The sequence below is a fragment of the Salmo trutta genome, chromosome 5 (genome assembly GCF_901001165.1).
Source record: "Salmo trutta chromosome 5, fSalTru1.1, whole genome shotgun sequence".
In the NCBI taxonomy this organism is placed as follows: domain Eukaryota; kingdom Metazoa; phylum Chordata; class Actinopteri; order Salmoniformes; family Salmonidae; genus Salmo; species Salmo trutta.
Window position 1 is genome coordinate 34141043 of NC_042961.1, and position 27467 is coordinate 34168509.

At 40.9% G+C, this 27467-nt stretch overlaps 1 protein-coding gene across 2 annotated transcripts; it reads left to right on the forward strand.

Moving 5' to 3' along the window:
- The first annotated feature begins 364 nt into the window (after positions 1-364).
- Positions 365-23046, forward strand: LOC115194086 (leucine-rich repeat, immunoglobulin-like domain and transmembrane domain-containing protein 1). 2 transcript variants are annotated; one of them, XM_029753437.1, is made up of 5 exons: positions 365-814; positions 1317-1777; positions 7676-7981; positions 8636-9574; positions 22910-23046. In XM_029753437.1, the coding sequence occupies exons 1-5, from the start codon at positions 681-683 to the stop codon at positions 22936-22938; spliced, it is 1869 nt and encodes a 622-aa protein (XP_029609297.1). In that variant the 5' UTR covers positions 365-680; the 3' UTR covers positions 22939-23046. The 2 variants fall into 2 exon arrangements, with proteins under 2 accessions (XP_029609297.1, XP_029609296.1); XM_029753436.1 differs by lacking the exon at positions 22910-23046 and having other exon boundaries at positions 8636-10287.
- The last annotated feature ends 4421 nt before the right edge of the window (positions 23047-27467 follow it).

The window sequence follows — 27467 nt, forward strand, 5'->3', positions numbered from 1 at the left end:
TCTTTCTCAAATGCAAAATCCACTTAAAGTATTCTCAGATTCTCTTTTCTTCAGTTCATTCCGAGCAATGTTACTTTAACCCACATATAAACATTGCATGTTTAAGCATTTAGTATAACACTGTTCATTTAAATTACTCTGATTGAAATACTGAATTGGTAATTGAGTAGGTATTCAAATACCAAAGGACATTTCCTGAATGCACATGTGAAAATGAATGCAGTGAATCTCCGGAGCTCACAGCTGACAATAGCAGTCCCGTTGGATACGGCATTTGTGCTGTATTTGGGCCACCTTGTGGCAAAACCAACGCAGCCCTACAACAGATTAGCAGTCACGGCAGGGCTTAAATGAACACACTGAATTTGTGGGGGAGAAAAAAAAATAAACATCAGTGGATTATGACAATTTCGGAAGTATTTTCGGTGATAATAAATAGGGACATCTCTGTGGATTCCGGGATGCAATGCGCATCCAGATGAAAAGAACTACAGTCCTTTCGCTAATCCTTGTCTATCCTTTTTATCTTGGGACTCATAGCAGTCTGATCACTATGGGACAGCGAAGCGGTGGGACAAAACCATGCAGATGATATTCCGGTAAATTATATATTCAGGTCTCTTTGGCTTCAGTGGGCGCTGCCTGGATGCATGCAGACTAGCTGTGCAGTCTGCAGATAAATGTGGGCCAAAATGTTCCTTGTGTTCTTCCTGGGACTCTACCTGGCGACATGTGCGTTTCCCTCCTCGGTGAGTGCGTGCCCGTCGCAGTGCAGCTGTTTTTTTCACAACCTAAGTGATGGATCTAAGGCCAGGTGAGTAGAAGAAATTAATGACAATGCCAAACAAATAATTGCTTTATGCTCACAATGTATTTGTTTGCGCACTCATGTGCACATGCATTCTCTCTAATTGAAGATACTTTTCTCCCGTGATCACATATGTTTGCCGCAAACTGTGCAATCAGCACGTGGAAAAATTCAATTAGGAGAGTGCATGATGTCCAATTGTATTTAATGTAGGATTATTTTGCCATGGCACGTCGACCAACTCTCCATCTCTCACAATCTCTCGGAGTTGAGTTTTTCGTGAGAGTGTTATTGATTGACTATAATTATGATGCAAATAATAATAATATTAATGGACATATAGCCAATATAAATTAATTTATGAATTTCACATAAATAATTCACAGCAATCTTCTTTTTTTTTTTACAACAATACAGTTCAAATAAGAATCACTTTGTTTCTTTCCTCACACATTTTAATTGAAATAATATAAGCCTAAATTAAACACATCCCGTTATGTTTCCTAAGGAGTGTCATTTGCAACGACCCCGAGATCTCCCTTGTGCCTGCCAGTATCCCCGTGGACACGTCCAAGCTGCGTATCGAGAAAACAGCCATCCAACGGATCCCAAGTGAAGCCTTCAACTACCTCCCCAATCTGGAGTTCCTTTGGATGTCCTTTAACGTGCTGTCCGCTCTCAACCCGGACAGTTTCCGTGGGCTGCTAGATCTGGAGGAGCTGCGACTGGATGGGAATGCCCTCACTGCGTTCCCCTGGGAGTCTCTTATGGATATGTCCAGCCTCAGGCTGCTGGACTTGCACAACAACCGGTTGACCTCAGTTCCCGCAGACGCCACAATGTATATGACAAACCTGACCTACCTGGATCTGTCCAGCAACAACCTTCTGACTGTCCCGGCCGAGGTGCTAGCCACCTGGCTAACAGTTAAATCTCCGCATGGCCCAGATAGCTCCAAAATGATACTTGGTAAGGCAGAGCGATTTTTACCTTTTATTTTTCCTTCTATTTATCTAACCGAATTAAACAGGTGATCACATGTACCATTGAGGTACAATCTCATTTACAAGTGAGATGTGGCTAGAAGGCAGCTCTAATATAAAACCACAGGACATCAATGCCCTATCACTTTGTAATAACACCTTGTAATTAAGCATTTATAATGGATTAGTAATTCGTTAATTCATTTATTTATCATTACTCCCCCATTTGTAAATGTTAGTATTATTAAATACTTAAGTTGTTTATGTGTGTGAATAACTAGCTAATTTTAAGTATTTAATAATGATTAATAAGATAATTCAAAAGACGTTTAATATAGGTCCTTGTAAACCATTTACTAATCATTAGTTAAGTCTTTGCGTGGCCTATTGTAAAGTGAGGCCTATTTATGAATACTTTATAAATGTTTTGGCCCCTAGAGTTGATGTCTGCGCCAGGGCTGAACATTATGGCTGTAAGTTGCTTTGGATAAAAGTGTCTGCTAAATGGCATATATTATATTATCTAATTAGCATAATACTAATATTCCCATCAAAATCTGCCTGTTTAAGCTATAGATATGTTTTTATGCATATCCTGCGTCTCAATCCACCGCATCCGCCGATGTCGGCCTTCCACATCTGCGGTGGAAGGTGGCAGAGATACAGCTGTGTTTGTCAGACCACGAGACTTCCCAAAAATCGGTCTTCTCACAAAAACGACTGTAGAGTTGGAACGGATTTACGACCCCTAGAAGCATCACAGGACTTGTCTGAAGTAGGAACAGCCGATGTGCCAACTTCTGTCTGTAGCGTCCGAGCAGTTTGGCTTACACACTAATATGACCCCTCAATGGAAAGATTTGACTCTCACAAACACTATGGTGTTCTCTGTTTTGCTCTATAACCACCACAAGTGTCACGGGACTCGTCTGAAGGTAAACCGGTACCAGGCTGAAAAACAAATGGCAGTGAATAGGAAGGTATACAGATCACTCCACTCCAACAACAAAATATTCTGAGCTTTCTTATGTCTCTCAGATATAGGACAGACACTTCAAAACATATTTCCTTTTGATGCATTTCTTGACTGTTTTTCTATGTGTGAATCTGTTATTCAATGCATTTCTATAGGCTAATAGCAGTAATGCCAAATTCAACTGTATGTATGTATGTATGTATGTATGTATGTATTGAATACTTACAGGGATCCTAAAATGTAAAATCAATTATCTAAATGATCCTTAGTAAGGATTGTACCCTTTTTTTCAATTTTCACCTAAAATGACATACCTAAATCTAACTGCATGTAGCTCAGGACCTGAAGCAAGAATATGCATATTTTTGATACCATATGAAAGGAAACACTTTGAGGTTTGTGGAAATGTGACATTAATGTAGGAGAATATAAGACATTAGATCTGGTAAAAGATAATACCAAAAAAAGTGTTTTCAATTTTTTTTTTTCATGATCTTTGAAATGCAAGAGAGAGGCTATAATATAATAGTGCAGTTTAGGCGAAATTTCGATTTTGGCCACTAGATGTGCATCAGTCTGTATGCAAAATTTCAGATTGATCCAGTGATCAATTTGACAATTGGACATTGGACAATATTTTGCATCAAGTAAGCCCAAATGTGCCGAATTGGTCAATTGATACATTTAAGTACATAACTATAGAGAACATACAGAAAATATATGGTAATACAAAATGTAAGTTTACACACTCCCAGGAATGTCATATATGATGGATCATTAGCTTAAACACTAACTTTCACATCTAGATGGTGGGGTGGGTGTGGCACTAGAGACAAGCAGGGGTTCAAACTGTAGAATCAAGCAAAACTATGCTACATTTTATCTCTGGCACCCTCAGGATGACAAATCAGAGCAAGATTACTGAATGTAAGTACATTCAGGGGTGAATCTTTCAAACCAGTTGCCGTGATATGTTTTTTTGTTGTTGTCAAACAATAGCAGGGTATTTTTTCACTGTAATAGCTACTGTAAATTGGACAGTGCAGTTAGATTAACAAGAATTTAATCTTTCGGCCCATATAAGATATGTCTATGTCTTGGAAAGTGTGCTGTTACTTACAACTGTCATGCTAATCACATTAGCGCACGTTAGCTCAACCGTCCCAGTATAGGGACACCGATCCCGCAGAGGTTAAAACAATTCCATATGTTAGGTTCGTAGAAACCCAGGACTGCAGCTGCTTTTAAGGAGTGACTGCACTCCACACTTTGGTTTTTGAAGAAAGGTTATTGCCATGAAATGCTAATATTAGCATTTTCAGAGGAAAAACGTTACTTTACTCAGCATAGTGTGTCTGAAGTTACAGTGGCTTGCAAAAGTATTCACCCCCCTTGGCATTTTTCCTATTTTGTTGCCTTACAACCTGGAATTAAAATGGATTTTAGAGGGGGTTTGTATAATTTGATTAACACAACATGCCTACCACTTTGAAGATATTTTTTCTTGTGAAACAAACAAGAAATAAGACAACAACAAAAAAAACTTGGGTGTGCATAATTATTGACCCCCCCTAAAGTTAGTACTTTGCAGAGCCACCTTTTGCAGCAAATACAGCTGCAAGTCTCTTGGGGTATGTCTCTATAAGATTGGCATATCTAACCACTGGGATTTTTGCATATTCTTCAATGCAAAACTGCTCCAGGTCTTTCAAATTGGATGGGTTCCGCTGGTGTACAGCAATCTTTAAGTCATACCACAGATTCTCAATTGGATTGAGGTCTGACTTTGACTAGGCCATTCCAAGACATTTAAATGTTTCCACTTAAACCACTCGAGTGTTGCTTTAGCAGTATGCTTAGGGTCATTGTCCTGCTGGAAGGTGAACCTTTGTCCCAGTCTCAAATCTCTGGAAGACTGAAACAGGTTTCCATCAAGAATTTCTTCTTTGATGCTGCCACCACCATGCAGGGATGGCATTCTAGGGGTGATGTGAAGTGTTGGGTTTGTGCCAGAAATAGCGTTCTCCTTGATGGGCAAAAAGCTAAATTTTAGTCTCATCTGACTAGAGTACCTTCTTCCATATGTTTGGGGAGTCTCTCACATGCCTTTTGGTGAACATCAAACGTGTTTGCTTATTTTTTTCTTTAAGCAATGGCTTTTTTCTGGCCAGTCTTCCGTAAAGACCAGCTGTGTGGAGTGTAAGGCTTAAAGTGGTCCTATGGACAGATACTCCAATCTCCACTTTGCCGCTCCTTCAGGGTTATCTTTGGTCTCTTTGTTGCCTCTCTGATTTGTTGTTTTGCTGATTTGTTGATTTGCTGTGGGTTTGTTGTGGTGCCATATTCTTTCCACCTTTTTATAATGGATTTAATGGTGCTCAGTGGGATGTTCAAAGTTTTGGATATTTTTTATAACCCAACCCTGATCTGTACATCTCCACAACTTTGTCCCTGACCTGTTTGGAGAGTTCCTTGGTCTTCATGGTGCCCCTTGCTGGTGGTGCCCCTTGCTTAGTGGTGTTGCAGATTCTGGGGCCTTTCAGAATATATATATATATATATATATATATATATATATATATATCATATATATATATATATATTATATATATATATGATATATATATATATTATATATATATATATACTGAGATCATGTGACAGATCATGTGACACTTAGATTGCACACTTTATTTAACTAATTATGTGACTTATGAAGGTAATTGGTTGCACCAGATCTTATTTAGGGGTGAATACAATATATAGCAAAGGGGGTGAATACATATGCACGCACCACTTTTCCTTTTTTTAATGTTTTTTTTAAACAAGTTATTTTTTAAATTTCACTTCACCAATTTGGACTATTTTGTGTATGTTCATTACATGAAATCCAAATAAAAATCATTTTAAATGACAGGTTGTAATGCAACACATTAGGAAAAACGCCAAGGGGGATGAATACTTTTGCAAGGCACTGTACATATCACACTGTTACAACAGCATAACTGTTTTGGATTAAAATGTTGACTATATTTTCTAAAACATCCTCTGAATAGTGTGCTTGCTGTTGTCCCCCATGATGATATCTCAGACACCACTCACACAATTTTGATGATGCGTCTTGACATAGAGAGCCATCATTTACCAAATTACACTGATTGACCCAAGTGGAGCGCTATAGTAATCAATAGAAATTCCAAACTTTGAACAAGCATCTCTCCTGACCCGTTTGAACTTGACTTGTCTCTAATTGGCCCAAGGAGGGACGCTGCATCATTCGTGGGGGATGATGTTTGCTGTTGACTTCTTTAACCATTGATATGTTCTAGGGGCTATTTTGAGACCTTAACCCTAAGAATCTAAGCCTCTAGATGGTGATATCTACTATGCTAATATATATTTTTTTTAATTATATGGTCATAAGCCCCTGGCGGTATCAAAAAAATCTAAAACAATTATCTGATGAAACTTTGCATTTGGTCTTACTGCTATTAGCCCATAGAAGCACATTGAATTACGTATTCATACATGGCAAAAAAAGATAGTCCAAAAATAAATTGCTCAAACGTGCAAATCTCAGCTTTCGATAGTGGGGTTCAAATAGTTTCTAGCTCAAACTGTTCGGGCTTTTCATATGTTTTCGTGAGAAGACCTTTAGTGAGAAGACCATATGTTTTCCTAAGAAGACTGGTGCAAATGACCGACACCGGCAGATGCAGTGGATTGAGACACAACCGTAAATGGTTTATAAGGACCTGCATTGATCAATTTATTAATGATCTTATGAATCATTATTTACCTATGTCGCACTTCTGCATCTTCTGTGAAAGCTGACGGAGTTAGAGCGGTGTCAGACCATGAGACATCCCGAAAATCGGTTCTCTCACAAAATCATCTGTAGCTTTCGAACAGTATGGCCTACAAACTATTATAATCCCTCTTTGGAAATATGAATCTCTCACGAACACGTACATGTCTTGGGACTCGTCAAGTTGGTACAGCAAATCTGCAAAGTTCTGTCTGTAGCGTCCGAACACTTTAGGCTACACAAGAACATGACCCATCTGTGCTAAGGTGAGATGAACACGTACATGTCAGTTGTTTTACCATACTAGTCTGAAGGTCCCTCGGTACCAGTTGAAAAACTGAATGGAAGTATATGTGGAGACTGTTTCATGCCAAAAATAAGGGGTTAAATACATGTAAATTAAAAATTAAAAAATGTTTCCTGATCTTTCTTAAATCTCTCAGATATAGGACAGACACTTCAGAACAAACTTCCTTTAAATTAGTTTTGGGGAGAGGACTATCTGTTGTTCCATGTAGTGAATTTGTTATGCAATGCATGCTAATAGCAGTAAGGCCAAATACATTTTTTCAATAAATAATAATTATATATTTTTTTGATACTTAAAGGGGTCTTAAATGCCATATAGCTTAGTAGAACCCCCCTATACAGAAGAATGTGTGATGTGTTCCAAAAGCATCTGGAAAAGCCAACATGATCTGACTATTGTGGGATCACTGCCTTAATCCCAATTTAACCATCGTCATCGTCAGAATCACCACCACGTCATTGTAGTTTAGCGTAGCATGTAAGTAATCCTCACACAGACATCCACAGCAGTCATCTGTAGCCACACAGTAAAGCTGTGAAACCAGACAGACACTCTCACAATGTGTTTATAAAGTGACCAGGGCCAGGAGTTTTTCCTGACCACGTGACCTGACCAGGAAAAACTGTGGGCCCTTCTTATAACATCTCCCCCACTTCAAACAGTTACTCTTATGCTTTCCCCTCTTCTCTGACCTCACCAACCCCCATTAGTGTTATTTTATTAATCACAGAATTCAAAGTTCAATTGTATTCTGACATGTGAATGAATGAGTTGAACTTCAACCATCCAGGTCTCCATGACAACTCCTGGGTGTGCGACTGCCGCCTGTACAACCTGATCCAGTTCCAGAAGTCGCCAACACTCTCCGTGGCATTAATCGACACGCGTCTCCGCTGCTCCACCCCCGAGAGCCTGTCAGGTGTTCTGTTCAGCGACGCCGAGTTGCGGAGGTGCCAGGCGCCGCGCATTCACACAGCAGTGGCGCGAGTCCGCAGCGCCTTGGGAAACAATGTGCTGCTGCGCTGCGGGACCATCGGCATTCCCAGTCCGGATCTGGCCTGGCGGAGGGCGGATGGGAAAGCCCTGAACGGGACAGGTAAGTCAGCAAGAGATTTGTGTACGTGTGTGTGTGTGTGTTTGCGCTTCTTTTTCTCTGGGCTCTATTCAATCTATATCACTGAAGCGTTACAGATTGCGTGATTTCTGATTGAGCTGACATATGCAGAGTTTATCTCCACTAACACAGGAACATTGTCTTTAAATTGAAATCACGATGTAACGTTAATCGTCTACGATACCGATTTAATAGAGCCTTCTCTCTCTCTGAGTCTGTACACGTGTGTGTGAGTTTGCACGCGTGCGACGCGGGTGGTTAAGAAACTTTCATTCAGTTTGCCCTGTAGCGTTAATATGTTGGTAATTAAACAGAGAGCTAGAGCTATATCCTTGGTGTCAGCCCCAGGACATTTGTGGGGAGAATGCACTGTGAAAGCAACACAGCTAATTTTCCATCCAATACTGGATACTTTACTTTTAATGTAAAGGACGGGATTCATTACAGAAAAAAATGGTAAATTATTGGATTTTTTCGATATTGGATGGCATTTTTCTGGACGCTGATTAAGGATGTTCCTGGACTAAAAAACACCTTCAATGGGAATCTCTCTCTTTGTATGACTTTTTGTATTATTTTATTTAAATGTTATACTCTGACTAATAGTGTGTCCATGTCACTTCTCTGGCGCTACAGTCCAGCAGGAGAACTCCAAGGAAGGCATCATCTGGTCAATCCTCAGTGTCCCGGCTGTGTCCTACCGTGACTCAGGGAAGTATGTCTGCAAGGCCAATAACTACGCCGGCAACGCCGAGGCTGTCATCTCCCTAGTTATCTCCGAAGCACCCCCGAAACCCGACAACAACAACAACCTAACCAGCGTGGTTGCTGCTGCCGTAAAAAAAAACAAAGTCAAGAAACCCAATGGGATAGGGAAAGCAGCATACCAGGAGAAACTGGTGGCTAGAATAGGGGTTCCCACCACCAGCCCTCCACCCCCACTTGTTGTGTTGGACTCCAGCCCTGCGCCTGAGGGTGTGGGGAGTGTGGCAGATAAAGCCACCCCTGGACCAACCACTTTGCCTAGTCCAGATGGACTCCTGGAGCTGGAGAAAACCAACCTGAGCAACCTGGCCCAGGCCCAGTATGACCCGGACCGGATAGTTCGCTCTGTCAAGGTGTTGGGCGACACAGAGAACACCATCACCCTGAACTGGCGGGCGCCCAAGGCCAAGAACACCACAGCCTTCAGCGTGCTCTACGCTGTCTTCGGCGAGCGGGACATGCGCAAGATCAATGTGGCGGCGGGCCAGAATCGCGTCTTCATCGAGGGCCTGGTGCCCAAGACCAAGTACATTGCTTGTGTTTGCGTCCGGGGCCTGATCCCCAAGAAGGAGCAGTGCGTCATCTTCTCAACTGATGAGGCGGCCAGCGCAGCCGGCACCCAGAAGCTCATCAACGTCATCGTGATCACGGTGGCGTGCGTCATCGCCGTGCCGCTCACTGTCATCGTGTGCTGTGGCGCACTCAAGAGGCGCATCCAGAAGATGTGGGGCAAGAAGTCCAAGGACATCCAGGATTCGTACGTGACTTTTGAGACGCTGTCCCCCGGGACCAAGGCTAAAGGGTTGGATGGTGAGTACCTGACCAGACTCAACCCTGAGGATTCCAACCGACTGCTGTCGGCCCGCTCCAGTCTGGACTCAGAGGCCACGGCTAAGATAGAGGGACAGCCCAACGAGTACTTCTGCTGACATCATGCTCCAGCTCCCTCCCCATGCTATCACCCCCACTCACACACTCTGGCTCAACACAGCCCCACACACAAACCTCATCTACAGCATAGCCCCACACACACACCTCATCTACATCATAGCCCCACACGCATGTCTCATCCTCACTCACCTCACTCTCATCACAGCCCCACGCACACGCCTCATGCTCACCACAGCCCCATACATACACCTCGTGCTCACCATAGCCCCACACACAAACCTTGTCCCCACACACCTAATCCTTTCTCTCAACCTCAAATTCAGCAAAGTCCCACAGACACATTTCATCATCACCACAGCCCCATACACAAACCTCACACTCTCTCTGAGGTTCACCATAGTCCCACACACACACCTCGCTGTCTCCCTTTCACTTACGGTAGCCCCACACACATATCTGGTTCTCTCCCTTTCTCTCACCTTAGCCGCCCACAAACACACTCACACAGGGCACAGGACTCTCTCCCACCTCTCCACCCACGTTGGGCTCCACCACATAGGGTGTTCTATCAGATGACGCTTGGACAATGCACCATCATGGAAATATCAGTTTAAAGGAGTTCTGACATTAAATTATTCATATTTTTTTTACATCTGAAATGTATAGTATTTCAACAGAGAATTTGAATATTGTAATGAGTTTTTACACATTTGGGGGACTATTAGTTTTAAATGAGCCCTCAAACAAGGCCCCAGAGTATTTCATTCAAATACATTTATCATAGATAAAGGACAATTCCGCCCCTTTATCAACATTTATTATGCTGTTGGTATATATGCACTACTGTAAGATTTTATACACATTGTGATGTTCTGTCGTTTTTGTTAGTCATACTGCATGATTTCTAGTTATTGTTATTTTGAAGCTTCTGCATTGCCCTCATCTACAGCATTCTACAATTCCCAGGGTGCATTTTGTCTCCCATGATGCAATGCTTTGCCTAGTTAGCCTGCAGTTAGCTTAGCTAGCTTGCTATCAAGCCCAGATGCATCTTAGTCTAAATACTTTGCCTATGTCATAAGTTATGAGTGCATTTCATATCATTTTTGGATTGTAAATATATTATAATGGTTGCCTGAATGTTATAGGGGCCGATTCCGACCAGAGAAAACGCACATAAATGGAAAGTAAATCCATTTTTATGCACTTTTCTCTCTATGCATATTCTGACCTTGAACTTAAGCATGAGAATAGCATGCTATTTATCCGCTATATATTGGGGGTGGAGATCAAAGAAATTAAGGTGTTTCGGAGATGTGTGTACAGATACAACGTATTCTGACCTTGACATAATTCCCTCATAATTCCAACACCTTTACACGCAATGAAACGATGAATAAGGTCGAGCAACCTGTTGGTTCCAAGTGGAAAATCTACTTAAAAACACCTTTCTCCATGCACTGAAATGTACAAATTGATAAGAGCTATTGATAAGAGCTGAGTAAATGATTCAGTCGTTTGGATAAGAGGATTGTAAATATAAATTACAATTGTTTCAGATATATTTTACCTTATGATCACTGGAGACAAATGTGAAACCAGTCATATGGCAGAAAACTGAAGCATATTAACATACTGTAACACCTTTTCCACAGTGAAGTGTATGAAATGCTGGCCTTATAATTTGGGATGAAATTTGGAGACCCAAGCTATAGATTTCTGTAGCCATTTACAAATGACAGTATAGCGCCAAACCTAACGAGTTCATTTATGAGTTCTAGAATGTTTTAATTATAATGACAGTATAGCGCCAAACCTTCCCGAGATCATTTATGATTTCTAGAATGTTTTAATTATATGTCCGGACTTTTCAATGTATTTCTTACAATTTGTATCATGTTAAATATTAGCCACTATTGGTAGCAACCATCAGTTATACCCACATACGTTCATAACTGTCACTGACTTTAGTCTTAATTTCCTTGCATTTTGAATCATTCCATTGCATAATTAGTTTAACTTAATTTCCTCCGTGTTTGCCTGGTTGTTAATGAGCGTCATTAGTGGATGATATTAGGCTAATGTATTACAAGTTGTGCATTAATTTGGGACATATAGCCTATTTGAATCATTATGGAACGCAGACCATATGTAGCAGTTTAAACCTGGAGCATGGTTCATGACGACTCGACCGTTGTCATCACAGTTCCATGATTAGTGAGGAATATTAGAGTAGATTTATAGGACTACTGTTCAACTATTGTACACTTTTCTAACCTTCTAATATTAATTGGATTGAACAATATGGCAACTTTCAGGATGAATCAAAACACTGCATTTTTGATTCACAAATATATTTATAAAATGTCTGCTACCTTGTCGTTGGCTTTTAGGCTGTGACAATGTCCACATGAGGGGACTAATACAAGTGTGGGTTAAATTTACATTATTGCTTGCTGTCAAAAGGCTGCATTCTGAAATAGGGACGGAGTAACAGCAATCTTTTGAGGATAATACAGTGCCACCGATGCGGCCCTCTACCAAGGACTGCGGGCCCCCCTCTCCTTCTCCGTGGCCGACGTGAGTCAGACATTTAAACGTGTTAACACTTGCAAGGCTGCTGGCCCAGAAGGCATCCCTAGCCGCGTCCTCAGAGCATGCGCAGACCAGCTGGCTGACCAGCTGGCTGGTGTGTTTACGGACATATTCCGTAATCGCTCCCTATCCCAGTCTGCTGTCCCCACATGCTTCAAGATGGCCACCATTGTTCCTATACCCAAGAAGGGAAAGGTAACTGAACTAAATGACTATCGCCCTGTAGCACGCACTTCTGTCATCATGAAGTGCTATCGCCCCACAAGGGTCGTGCTCAGCCACTCTTGTACTCCCTGTTCATCTAGTTTGCAGACGACACAACAGTAGTGGCCTTGATTACCAACAATGACGAGACCGCCTACAGGGAGGAAGTGAGGGCCCTCGGAGTGTGGTGTCAGGAAAACAACCTCTCAATCAACGTCAACAAAACAAAGGAGATGATTCCGGACTTCAGGAAACAGCAGAAGGAGCACCCCCCTATCCACATCGACGGGACAGTAGTGAAGGTGGAACTTTTTTTAAGTTCCTCGGCGTACACATCACAGACAAACTGAAATGGTCCACCCACACAGACAGTGTGGTGAAGAAGGCGCAACAGAAAAACCTAAAACCCTCACAAACTTTTACAGATGCACAATTGAGAGCATCCTGTCAGGTTGTACCCTCCAGGACACCTACAGCACCCGATATCACAGGAAGGCCAAAAAGATCATCAAGGACAACAACCACCCAAGCCACTGCCTGTTCACCCCGCTACCATCCAGAAGGTGAGGTCAGTACAGGTGCATCAAAGCTGGGACAGAGAGACTGAAAAACAGCTTATTTTTCAAGGTCATCAGACTGTTAAACAACCATCACTAACACAGTGAGGCTGCTGCCTACATACAGACTCAAATCATTGGCCACTTTAATAAATTGATCACTAGTCACTTTAAATAATGCAACTTTAATAATGTTTACATATCTTACATTACTCATCTCATATGTGTATATACTGTATTTTATACCATCTATTGCATCTTTCCTATGCCGCTCATCTATATATTTATATGTACATATTCCTATTGCATCCCTTTACATTTGTGTGTATACGGTGGTTGTTGTGGAATTGTTAGATTACTTGTGGCCCGAGTCTGGGCCGCCTTCGGCAGTATTACTTATGGCTAGGATGCGGGGATTGAGCTCGGGCCGATTCCGATGTGAGTTATCTGGCCTAAATGTATTACTTGCGACTCGGGCCGATTGGGGCTACTCTTTCGCAGATGATTACACTGGCTTTATATAATTAACATTTCATTATTCATTTATTTTTCCATATTTTACCTCATTAACATTTAAATGATATTCTTTAATTAAGAGTCCTGTGCAGTATTTTAGTATTTTGATACTTTGTGCAAGGCAATTGATAAGCATTAAAAACTTAGAGGGTGGAACTTCTCGAGTGGCGCAGCAGTCTAAGACACTGCATTGCAGTACAAACTGTGTTTTTACAGATGCTGGTTCAAGACCTGTGCCGGCCGCGACTGGGAGACCCATGAGGCGATGAACAATTGGCCCAGCGTTGTCCGAGTTAGGGGAGGGTTTGGCCGGCCGGGATGTCCTTGTCCCATTGCGCTGTAGCGACTCCTGTGTCGTGCTAGGCGCATGGACGCTGACACGGTCACCAGGTGTATGGTGTTTCCTCCGATACAAAATGTTTTTTTTGTGGATGGGTATAATTTGTATGTATAAAATGTATAATAGCAATATTTAAAATTACTAAATCGGCTAATTTCGTATACATATATTTAAATTTGCATCGGGCCGCTGGTAAGATTCTGGTAAGATGCTGGCAAAGTCGGCTGAATTCTGGTAGACGGAAACGGCGCGATGTACTTGGGCCGATTCTGGGCAGTCATTCATTTTGATTCCGGGCCAAGTCCGACCCCTTGATTCAATTAGTTCTGGACCCCCAGAAGAGGGGGTTCTGGGCCGACTCCTCATTGCTAGCTGGGTCCCTACACTCGCGTTAACATCTGCTAACCATGTGTATGTAACCAATAAAATTTGATTTAGGAACATTGTACACAAAACAGCACTACCTTGCTGCTCTTTTTACAGTTTTATAAACTGAGGAGAAAATGTTCTCTCTCTCCATTCAGCTCCACTCTAATCTTGAGGGGCGTTTCTTTAAAACGCGCATCCAATCCCCTTGATCTGCGGTTCACAGTGCTGCTACAAAACAGGACAATGATAGAGGTTCCAGCGTGATGTTAAATTACGGTCGCAGATCCTCCGATTTCAAAATGATTTGGAGCACAGTTGAAAACTTAATGCACTATACAATGGACTAATTAGAAAAATAAAAGCAGTACTCTCCAATGTGTGAGATATAAAAGGGGTGGCATGTGAGTGTTAGAAGAGGGTCAAATGCATGTCTCACAGCCAATGGGTGAGAGTTGGTAGCTCTGCAAACGGCAGCCAAGTATCAATGATCATGTCACCCGAATAAGACCCTTGAGGACCACACAACATGTCAACACATGATTCCAAGTGTAAGCTACTTCGATATGATGGTTATTAGGCTTTATCAATATTTGTACATAAAAGTGCTTCGAACGACATTTCTTGCATAATACATTTTACAGACGGAAAAAGTTCCTTGTCTAGCATATTTTGTTTTCTCAACATTTGGAAAGTTTCCCAACAAGTTTTTGGTTTCCATCAGGCCTGTCATGGCATTTTTAAAAAGGTTGGATGGAAACTTGGTTAGTGTCACCAATCAACTGCAATATACTCAAAAATAATTTGAATGTAGATGCTAACCCAGTTAGCAATGAGCAAACATCATGCATGTGTCCCGCCAGAGTACTGTGCTGACAGTTTTTTTCCCACATTGGCCTCACTCACAGTGCCCGCAATAAGCCGTGCTCCTACGTTCACTTACTGTTTTCCTCACACAGCCCAGCCGCCCTTCTCCCGGCATGGCGCTTTTTCAGCATCAAACCAGCGGCAACTTATCACCACTTATTTTTATTATATAAGCCATGTCCATTTGAAAAAGGTTTGTGGAAAAGTACTGTAATTGATTATGTGTGTGCAAAATACAGTATGTCTGATAACCAGGGTCAGACCTGGTCAACTGGATCCACTGGTCATGACATATCAAATCCAGTCGAATCTAATTTTATCGTCCATGTACTTGCAGGCTTCTCACACAGTGCAGTAATGACACAAGTTACATAGTAATCAAATAAATTACATAAAAAAGCAATCAAATAAGTTACAATGTAAATATATAAGTTACAAAAAATATAAAATGACTAAATGAACTAAATCAAGTACAAGAGGCATGCAGTTAAGAAAATAAGGATTTAAAAAAATGTGCAAATAGGGAAAGAGTATGGACATTGTTTGCCCATGTGCATAGTGAGTTGAATAAGGTACAGTGCAGTAGCAGCATATAATTACATGAAAATATATACAGTAGTAGTGCAGTAAGGTGACATAACTATTTAATTGATCTGTTAGACTAAAGTCATTTCAGTGTGTACAGAATATTAATAAATGGTAATTGTGTGGTAGGGGGCAGTAAATCAGCTGTTGGAATAGTCTTGTGGTTTGGGAGTAGAGGCTGGCTTTGAGACAGGTGTTCCGAGACTTGATGTTGACACTCACTGCAGAGCCCTCTCCGCTGTGAGTCTCCTTCTCCTGCATTCACAATCCAAGGCACCTTTCAGGTAACAGGTGACTTGAATCGGATGCCCTAATCCGTGGCATCCCGTGTCGCAGGGTTCTTACAAATGGCTCCTATATGCACCAAAAAATAACATTGAGTTACATTTGAATTGCACATGGTATTACACATGAGTTGAAGAACTTACTGAAAAGTAAGTTTAGCTAGCTAGCAATGGCCAAGTTCATGTTGTTAGCTAGCTAACCAAGGAATGTGAACTAGCTAGGCTAGCTAGCTTGCATTATTGTCCTTGTTGAGGTTACAAAAGTAAAACTACACCCAAATGAAGGAAAGCAGTAACGTTACGTAGTTGCAAACAAACTTTGCATTCCAATCTGGTGCATGAACAGATGAGGAAACAAAAAACTAGAAAATGTTTCAAACGCATTGGTCTGAAAAAATATGTAAACTACATGTAAGTTAGCTAATGAGGTCTATTGTCTATTATTCAGTATTTCACAAACAATTAAACTGTTCTTTACTGCCTGTGGAATTTTGTTATCCAAAATCTGCCATTCTTCAATCTTAACTTCTATCAAAGACAGGTTTGATGGTAACTTCCCTGGCCCCTCATGCCTTCAGGCAGTTCCCAGCACCTCCAGATGAGTGGCAGGTAGCCTAGTGGTTAGAGCGTTGGGCCAGTAGGTTGCTGGATCGAATCCCCAACCTGACAAGGTAAAAAATCTTCCATTAACCAACTGTTCCCCGGGCACTGAAGATGTAGATGTTGATAAAGGCAGCCCCCCGCACCTCTCTGATTCAGAGAAGTTTGGTTACATTGTTGGACAACTGACTTGGTATCCCCCTTTCCCTAACGGTCATGAGTGGGGGCTATCTGCCAGAGATGCAAATCATGTCTTGAATTTATAGCACTTGGTATTTATTAGGATCCCCATTAGCCGCTGCAAAAGCAGCAGGTACTCTTCTTGGGGTCCACATGAAACATGACGTAATACAGAACATTATTAGTCTAGGATGGAAATACATACATGTAAAATGTCCCACATAGCCAGTACATACACACAATATCTAGGTCTAATACACAATACAGTGCAAATTACAATACAATATATATAAAATGGCTGTGTCTCATCACAGTTCCGTTTGTGCAGTAATGTGTTATTTTATCAGTTTTTTATCTGGTTTTATAGCTAGGCTGAGTTACCTGGAGTGGCAGAGAGTTCCATGTAGTGATGGATGTATTTAATACGATGCATTTCGCAGAGTGTGTTCTGGATCTGGGGACTGTGAAGAGACCTCTGTCTTGTGTTGTACCAATGAGTGTCCAAACTGTGAGCCATCTGCTTGAATAGACAGTTCGGTACCTTTAACACATCAATACCACACACAAAGATCAATAGTGATGCAGTCAATTTCTCTTAAACTTTGAGCCAGGAGAGATTTACATGCAAGTTACTGACACTGGCCCTCCGTGTACATCTAAGTGAGGTCTATTGCAGGGACACTGTATTATTTGTGCTTTGTTCTGGACCATCTGCAATTTACCGACAGTATGTCCCTCTTTGCCGCAAATGACCACACAGCTGAGCAGTAGTCCAGGTGCGACAAAACTAGGGCCTGTAGGACCTGTCTGGTTAAGTAAATCAATCAAACCTTTATTAATGCAATTGCAGACAGAAGTTGACAACGGAAACACAGCACGTATGTTTCAGAGTAAGTTCTGTAAAATAAAAAAGGTCAAAGTTGCTTTAATATACTTGCAGTCAACCCCTAGTGATGTAACGGCCTACGTCAACACCTACTCATGAGACCAAGCCCATGCATATACAGTTATCCTCTCTAGGGTAGGTGGGAATCGTCCCACCTACGTAACAGCCAGTGGAATCCCGTGGCGCGTTATTCAAATACCTTAGAAATGCTATTACTTCAATTTCTCAAACATATGACTATTTTACACCATTTTAAAGACAAGACTCTCGTTAATCTAACCACACTGTCCGATTTCAAAAAGGCTTTACAACGAAAACAAAACATTAAATTATGTCAGCAGAGTACCCAGCCAGAAATAATCAGACACCCATTTTTCAAGCTAGCGTATAATGTCACATAAACCCAAACCACAGCTAAATGCAGCACTAACCTTTGATGATCTTCATCAGATGACACACCTAGGACATTATGTTATACAATACATGCATGTTTTGTTCAATCAAGTTCATATTTATATAAAAAAACAGCTTTTTACATTAGCATGTGACTAGCATGTGACTAGCATTCCCACCGAACACTTCCGGTGAATTTACTAAATTACTCACGATAAACGTTCACAAAAAACATAACAATTATTTAAAGATTTATAGATACAGAACTCCTTTATGCACTCGATATGTCCGATTTTAAAATAGCTTTTCGGTGAAAGCACATTTTGCAATATTCTAAGTAGATAGCCCGGCATCACAGGGCTAGCTATTTAGACACCCAGCAAGTTTAGCATTCACCAAAGTCAGATTTACTATAAGAAAAATGTTATTACCTTTGCTGTCTTCATCAGAATGCACTCCCAGGACTTCTACTTCAATAACAAATGTTGGTTTGGTCCCAAATAATCCATTGTTATATCCAAATAGCGGCGTTTGTTCGTGCGTTCAAGACACTATCCGAAAGGGTAAATAAGGGTTACGAGCACGGCGCATTTCGTGACAAAATATGTCTAAATATTCCATTACCGTACTTCGAAGCATGTCAACCGCTGTTTAAAATCAATTTTTATGCCATTTTTCTCGTAAAAAAGCGATAATATTCCGACCGGCAAAGCCTGTTTACATTCAACGAGAGAGAAAGTAAAAGCATGCGATCGACTCATGCACGAGCCTTAGTCTAATGGCCGTCTGATCGGCCACTATTCAAACGCGCTAATGTGTTTCAGCCTGGGGCTGCCTCGATATCATTTAGCTTTTTCCCGGGTTCTGAGAGCCTATGGGAGCCGTAGGAAGTGTCATGTTATAGCAAAGATCCTCAGTCTTCAATAAAAAGAGCCAAGATGAACAACAACTTGTCAGACAGGTCACTTCCTGTATGGAATCTTCTCAGGTTTTTGCCTGCCATATGAGTTCTGTTATACTCACAGACACCATTCAAACAGTTTTAGAAACTTTAGTGCGTTTTCTATACAAAGCCAATAATTATATGCATATGCTAGTTACTGGGCAGGAGTAGTAACCAGATTAAATCGGGTACGTTTTTTATCCGGCCGTGTAAATACTGCCCCCTAGCCCTAACAGGTTAACCTCTTAGTGACCCCTTATTAATAACACGCGAATCCCGTTAGCGGGATCGATTTGACAACAGCCAGTGAAATAGCAGCGCGCCAAATGTCAAAACAACAAAAATCTCATAATTCAAATTTCTCACACATACAAGTATTATACACCATTTTAAAGATAAGATTCTCCTTAATCCAACCACAGTTTCCGATTTCAAAAAGGCTTTACGGCGAAAGCATAGCATTAGATTATGTTAGGACAGCACCTAAAGAAGCAAACCCACACAGCCATTTTCCAAGCAAGGAGAGGCGTCACTAAAAAAACAGAAATACAGCTAAAATTAATCACTAACCTTTGATGATCTTCATCAGATGGCACTCATAGGACTTCATGTTACACAATACATGCATGTTTTGTTCGATAAAGTTGACAATTATATTAAAAAAAAAAAAAATTACATTGGCGTGTAATATTCAGTAATGTTTTGCCTCCAAAACCAGTGATTTTGCAAAGAGCCACATCATTTTACAGAAATACTTATCATAAACTTTGACAAAATATACAGGTGTTATGCACAGAATTATAGATACACTTCTCCTTAAGGCAACCGCTATGTCAGATTTCAAAAAAGCTTCACGGCGAAAGCACATTCTTCAATATTCTGAGTGCAGAGCTCAGCCATCAACAACAAGCCAAACAGAAACCCGCCATTTTGGAGTCAATAAAACTCAGAAATAGTATGATAAATATTAACTTACCTTTGATGATCTTCATCAGAATGCACTCCCAGGTATCCCAGTTCAACAATAAATGTTTGTTTTGTTCGATAAACTTCATCTTTATGTCCAAATACCTCCCTTTTGTTCGCGTGTTAGGTTCACTATTCCAGGCGCACGCTTGTTAACTCCAGATGAAAAGTCCAAAAAGTTATACTACAGTTTGTAGAATCATGTCAAACGATGTATAGAATCAATCTTTAGGTTGTTTTTAACATAAATCTTCAATAAAATTCCAACCGGACGATTCCTTTCTCTTTAGGAATGAAGATGAAGTCAGCTCGCTCCCAAGGCTGAGCGCGTGACTGAAATCATGCATTATCCTGGGACACCTGGTTCCAGGAGCTCTTGTTTGCTCCATATTCACAGTAAAAGCCTGAAACAACATTCTAAAGACTGTTGACATCTAGTGGAAGCCTTAGGAAGTGCAATATGACACCGTTAACACTACAAATTGGATAGGGATTCACTTGAAAAACTACAGCCTCAGATTTCCCACTTCCTGGTTGGGTTTTTCTCAGGTTTTTGCCTGCCATATGAGTTCTGTTATACTCACAGACATCATTCAAACAGTTTTAGAAACTTCAGAGTGTGTTCTATCCTAATATAATAATACTATGCATATCCTACCTTCTGAGCCTGAGTAGCAGGCAGTTTACTCTGGGCACGTTTTCCATCCGGATGTGAAAATTCTGCCCCCTATCCCAAAGAGGAAGATATTGTCTGATTTCACCAATAAGCCAATGATTGACAAGGAACAAGGAACCTACTCCAACAAGGGTCAGCGAAGTGGAGATGTTGTTTCCTACCTTCACCACCTGGGGGCGGTCCGTCAGAAAGTGCAGGACCCAATTACACAAGGTGGGGTTGAGACCCAGGGCCTCAAGCTTAATGATGAGCTTGGAGGGTACTATGGTGTTGAATGCTGGCATTCTTAAAAAATGTTCACCTTTATTTAACCAGGTAGGCAAGTTGAGAACAAGTTCTCATTTACAATTGCGACCTGGCCAAGATAAAGCAAAGCAGTTTGACACATACAACAGCACACAGTAAAACAAACATACAGTCAATAATACAGTAGAAAAATAAGTCAATATACAATGTGAGTAAATGAGGTGAGATAAGGGAGGTAAAGGCAAAAAAGGCCATGGTGGCAAAGTAAATACAATATAGCAAGTAAAACACTGGAATGGTAGATTTGTAGTGGAAGAAAGTGCAAAGTAGAAATAAAAATAATGGGGTGCAAAGGAGCAAAATAAATAAATACAATAGGGGAAGAGGTAGTTGTTTGGGCTAAATTATAGATGGGCTATGTACAGGTGCAGTGATCTGTGAGCTGCTCTGACAGCTGGTGCTAAAGCTAGTAGAGGAGTCACGAAAGTCAGAAATAGCAATAAAATTAATCACTTACCTTTGAAGATCTTCATCTGGTTGCAGTCACAAGAGTCCCAGCTACAGAATAAATGTTTGTTTTGTTCGATAAAGTCCCTCTTACATGCTACTACTGGCATGTAAATTTGTCGAGAGCGGAACCCTGAATAAACAACTAGAGACCAAGCAGGCGGACGGTGTAAACTGGACATCACAAAGCGTTAAAACTACAAAGTCCAGAAAACGTGGGACCGTGGTCCACACGTTGAATTGAATAGAATCTTTGAACTGAGACAAGACAGCATGGAGCGGTGGCTACATGGCTGAAAATTGTTTAAACTCTATAGACCAGCTGACATACAGCGCAAGCTGAACGTTACAAAATGGTTAGAAGCTCTGAAACTCTCAACATGAGTGAAGTAGGTAAAGACCAGAACATATACAGTCTGCAGCTGTGCATGCAAAACTGGTCATAGAACTGACTATAGACTCTGATCCAACCGTGGGTACGTCTTGAGTATCTATTCTAATGAACACTCCAAGACCAGAGAACCGCTACAGCTAAGAAGGACATTGTGACCTCTGGTGGACAACCAGAGCCTTACATCGAGCCACTACCCATAGACCGATCAATTGGTTTCAACAGCGAGACAACAGAGAAAGACATCTATGCGTAAATATATATTGCATTTCTAACCCGAATGAGTGATGGTTAGGGTGCTAAGTACTCTGGTTATTGTGAGCATAGTTTCCAAATGTACGTACCATAAGTTGACTCTCTTTGTCTCTAGCCTCACTTTATCTTTCCCCACCCCCTTTCAATTGTGTAACAAGCAGTCATATCATGTCAGTCCACTAGGGGATATTATCTCACGTAAGTGTATATGGTATTCTGTGTTATTATTTAGTTAGTTAATAAATAAATAAATAATTAAATCAGTTTGTGTAGTACTGAATATTCAAAGGGTTAGGGTTCTTGCGGATCCATGGATTATGTGACGATCAAAATGAGACTGATGAGGTAATAATGAATAATCAACTGTTATTGATGTAAGAGATATCTGTATATCTTTAGAGTTTAAGTTGGGAGAGAGCAACCTGTTAAACAACATTTCCCGTGGTGCCCCAAATTCCTAATGAGTTAATTGTTACATGATTAATTTAGTAAAGTAAAAATTAAACATAATTAGTTTGATTAGATAAATAGCAGTCATCAGAGTAATGATAGTCACATCATGACAGTATTGTTGCATTTTTGTTTGTTTTGTTTCGATACAAATCTCACCAGATTGGGTCTGCTGGATGATCGACATTACTCCCTAAGGATTAGCAGTCTAATTTCCTGATCCTATGACTCTGCGATGAGGTTAACAGTGTGATAAGGAGAGTTTATGCCAATTTGGAAAACATTTTCAACAGAATGTGTTGTTATTCCCTTTGACATGTGTTTTAGAGATTTGCATTGGGAATATTGGTTGTAATAATACTTTGTCATACAGTGAATGCTTGTTTGGATTTCCTGAATCAGAAATGAACTGAACTGAATTGTTGTTTTGATCTGTCCTTTCTTGAGGTTATGGTGAAAATGACTGCAGATGGTAAAAAATGACTGCAGATGGTATTTTGACCAAACAGTGTGGACCTCAAAACCCCCTTCTAACCTGCTGAAGAAATGGCGTTCAATACGGCTCTGTCCTGCATCACTTCTATCGAGAGACCTGAGTCCGAGCCAGCAACCGGTGTACAGCATCCAGTTGAAACTATCAATTGCCTTTTCTCTCATGCCTTTTCTCTCAGGAATGCAACAGGAGTCCACGTGGAGTGAGCATGGAGAGAGATCCATTCCAAAACTTCTCTCATATTGCTGGTATACTGGTTGGCAAATGGACAAGACATAATAATAGTCAGTGGTGGGCCTCAGGTGAGACATTGAGATTGGGACCTTAGCATGGGCCATCCACTGTGAAGCTATCTGAAGACGAAAATGAAGAAATGCCATCTACCCACTGCTAAAGTTATAGTAATTTAGGCTAAGAATGCATTGAGATACTGATCTGTAGTTATAATCGTGATAAGAAAGTTAATCCTAGAATTATGAGGTGAATATACTGTATGTTAATATAAATGTACATTCTGCAAGTGTTGAGGGTTTTAATTTTGAGTGATAGAACCAATGTGAATGTCATTCTAAATTTTGGTTGGATAATTAATTTGGTTTTAATTATGATTTGGAAACAATGATTTAAAAAAAAATACTGATTGATTTGAGTAAGTTTTAGTATGTTAATAACTATGTGAACGGAGAAATGAATGTATTATGGATTGTTTTGATTGTTGTTATGCTAATGGGTAAAGAAGTTGTGTACTATGTTGAAACTATTCTCAGCATGCCTTGGTGAATGGAGAGGTGAACTCTGATCCTGAGTGAATCTGATCCCTATCTATTAGACTTATATCCATTACCAAATGACATTTTAATGATAATGATAATACAGGATATAGCAAGTTTATGCTAATGGAACATAGTCCATAGGTGATGCCCTTATAAATAGTGGGATCTTGATGCTTGTCCTGGGTCATGTTCAATAGGCACTAAATGGAAGAAATGTTACTTAAACAGGGAGTCACTACCTGGATTTGTGCAACAAGTATATGTTAAGAACTATCTACAGATGGTGCTATAGGGATAGAAATGGCTATCTCTGCCATGCTGACCAATGGGGGTATGCTCAGTAACAACATGATGATTTGTTTTGTACTGATGGAAAATGTACTCTGACTTAGATTGCTGAGAATTGTTTTACAATATTTTAATGTCTTCTTAAAACTTTTAATTTTACTTTTAAATTGAGAGAATTCTCAAAATGGGGGAATGTGAGAGCAAAATGACATCGAATACATTTGAGTTTTTTCTCATCAAATGTCTGTGTGAACTGAGAGGTGCCTAAAACCTACAGCTGGCATTCCATAGATAAGATGTGGCGGGTGTACAGTGGTTGTTCCTTTAAAAGTTGTGTCATACTGCAGCACACCTTGTGGGCTGCTACAGCATTCTGTGGCACATTATCTAATTTTCAGCCATTTCTTCTGTTAATACAAGTTAGTGCTAGTTTGACCACCAGAGGGCATCTTTGCGAAGCATTTGATAGTCTTCCATTTTGGCATGACCAGAGAATTTAAACCTTTTTTTTTATTAAGGTCTGGAGACTGGCTAGGCCACTCCAGGACCTTAATGTGCTTCTTCTTGAGCCACTCCTTTTTTGCCTTGGCCATGAGTTTTGGGTCATTGTCATGCTGGAATATCCATCCATGATCCATTTTCAATGCCCTGGCTGAGGGAGGGAGGTTCTCACCCAAGATTTGACGATACATGGCCCTGTCCATCGTCCCTTTGATGCGGTGAAGTTGTCCTGTCCCCTTAGCAGAAAAACACCCCCAAAGCATAATGTTTCCACCTCCATGTTTGACAGTGGGGATGGTGTTCTTGGGGTCATAGGCAGCATTCCTCCTCCTCCAAACATGGCGAGTTGAGTTGATGCCAAAGAGCTCCATTTTGGTCTCATCTGACCACAACACTTTCACCCAGTTGTCCTCTGAATCATTCAGATGTTCATTGGCAAACTTCAGACGGGCTTGTATATGTGCTTTCTTGAGCAGGGGGAATTTGCGGGCGCTGCAGGATTTCAGTCCTTCATGGCGTAGTGTGTTACCAAATGTTTTCTTGGTGACTATGGTCCCAGCTGCCTTGAGATCATTGACAAGATCCTCTTGTGTAGTTCTGGGCTGATTCCTCACCGTTCTCATGATCATTGCAACTCCACAAGGTGAGATCTTGCATGGAGCCCCAGGCCGAGGGAGATTGACAGTTCTTTTGTGTTTCTTCCATTTGTGAGTAATCGCACCAACTGTTGTCACCTTCTCACCAAGCTGCTTGGCGATAGCCTTGTAGCCCATTCCAGCCTTGTGTAGGTCTACAATCTTGTCCCTGACATCCTTGGAGAGCTCTTTGGTCTTGGCCATGGTGGAGAGTTTGGAATCTGATTGATTGATTGCTTCTGTGGACAGGTGTCTTTTATATAGGTAACAAGCTGAGATTAGGAGCACTCCCTATTAGAGTGTGCTCCTAATCTCAGCTTGTTACCTGTATAAAAGACACCTGGGAGCCATAAATCTTTTTGATTGAGGGGGGTCAAATACTTATTTCCCTCATTAAAATGCAAATCAATTTATAACATTTTTGACATGTGTTTTTCTGGATTTTTTTGTTGTTATTCTGTCTCTCACTGTTCAAATAAACCTAACATTAAAATTATAGACTGATCATTTCTTTGTCAGTGGGCAAACGTACAAAATCAGCAGGGGATCAAATACTTTTTTCCCTCACTGTAGAAGGCACATGACAGCAAGCTTGGAGATTTCCAAAAGGCACCTAAAGACTCTCAGACCATGAAAAACAAGATAGTCTAGTCTGATGAAACCAAGATTTAAGTATTTGACCTGAATGCCAATCGTCTCTTATAGAGGAAACTTGGCACCATCCCTACGGTGAAGCATGGTGGTGTTTAGCGTCAGGCTGTGGGGATGTTATTCAGCGGCAGGGACTGGGAGACGAGTGATCGAGGGAAAGATGAACGGAGCAAAGTGCAGAGAGATCCCTGATGAAAACCTGCTCCAGAGCGCTCAGGACCTCAGACTGGGGCGATGGTTCACCTTCCAACAGGACAACGACCCTAAGCACACAGCCAAGACAACTCAGGAGTGGCATCGGGGTAAGTATTTGAATGTCCTTGTGTGGCCCAGCCAGAGCCTTGACTGGAACCTGATCTAATATCTCTGGAGAGACCTGATAATTGCTGTGCAGCAACGCTCCCCATCCAACTTGACGGCGCATGAGAGGATCTGCAGAGGAGAATGGGAGAAACTCCCCAAATACAGTTGTACCAAGCTTGTAGCGTCATACCCAAGAAGACTCAAAGCTGTAATCGCTGCCAACGGTACATCAACAAAGTTCTGAGTAAAGGGTCTGAATGTTTATGTAAACGTGATTTAAAAAAATGTTTTATAAATGTGCAAAATGTTCTAAAATCCTGTTTTTGCTTTGCCATTATGGAGTATTGTGTGTAGATTGATGAGGGGAAAAAACAATTTAATCAATTTTAGAATAAGGCTGTAAGGTAAGAAAATGTGAAAAAAGTCAAGGGGTCTGAATACTTTCTGAAAGCACTGTATAAGACCGGTAAATTGCTGAACCTGGCGTTAGGGCTGGGAAATGACAGTGCTCCAGTTTTTACATGACGAAATTGCAAACTAACGTACGTTTGACACTAGCGCCACCTTAATGCCAGCTGAAGATGGAGCCCCTAATGTGATGAGTACCCTAAGCATGGGACAAGACTCCTGCCTATACAGAAATAAATTAAATCATTCACAATATTTCACCAGAGAGCATGATTTAGCCACAGAGGACCATTAGCTTATCTTAAAGCTGTAGATTGTTTAAAATTACAAACATGTAGATCTTTGCATGGGTTAGCTGACAACGTCATGAAAACAATGCGCACGCTTCAATGGGGCAGAAATCCGTGAGTTGTTGTGATTCTGGATGGCCAGATGGCTAGCAATAACGACGAGAAACTGCCATGTGGGGAATCGTAAGTGACTTATTTCACCTAGTTTCGTCTTGTTCTTGATACCATGTCTTGCTTTGAGGTGTTTTGACTGATTTCATGTCAGTGATAATATGGATAAAATTCTCTACCTACCTAACCAACAACTGTAACAATGTATTTGAGAGACAAGTGCTCATTGTGCAAAAGTTTTTACGTTTTCGTCCTTTGTAGCTCAGTTGGTAAAGCATGGTGCTTGTAATGTCAAGGTAGTTGGTTTGACTCACAAGACCACCCATAGGCATGACTGTAAATTGCTTTGGAAAAAAGTGTCTGCTAAAACGGCAAATATAATTAACATTGGAGACTAAATATTTTTTTAATGTTGTCAAAATTCATCTGTTTTAACAAACAACCAACCCGTCTATATGCCTAGTTGGGTATGCCTGCAATTTGGGCAGTGCGTGTGGCCGTTGGCCTAGCAAATTAGTGAGATTAGGCTGTCAGTGAAAAGCAATGCCTCTA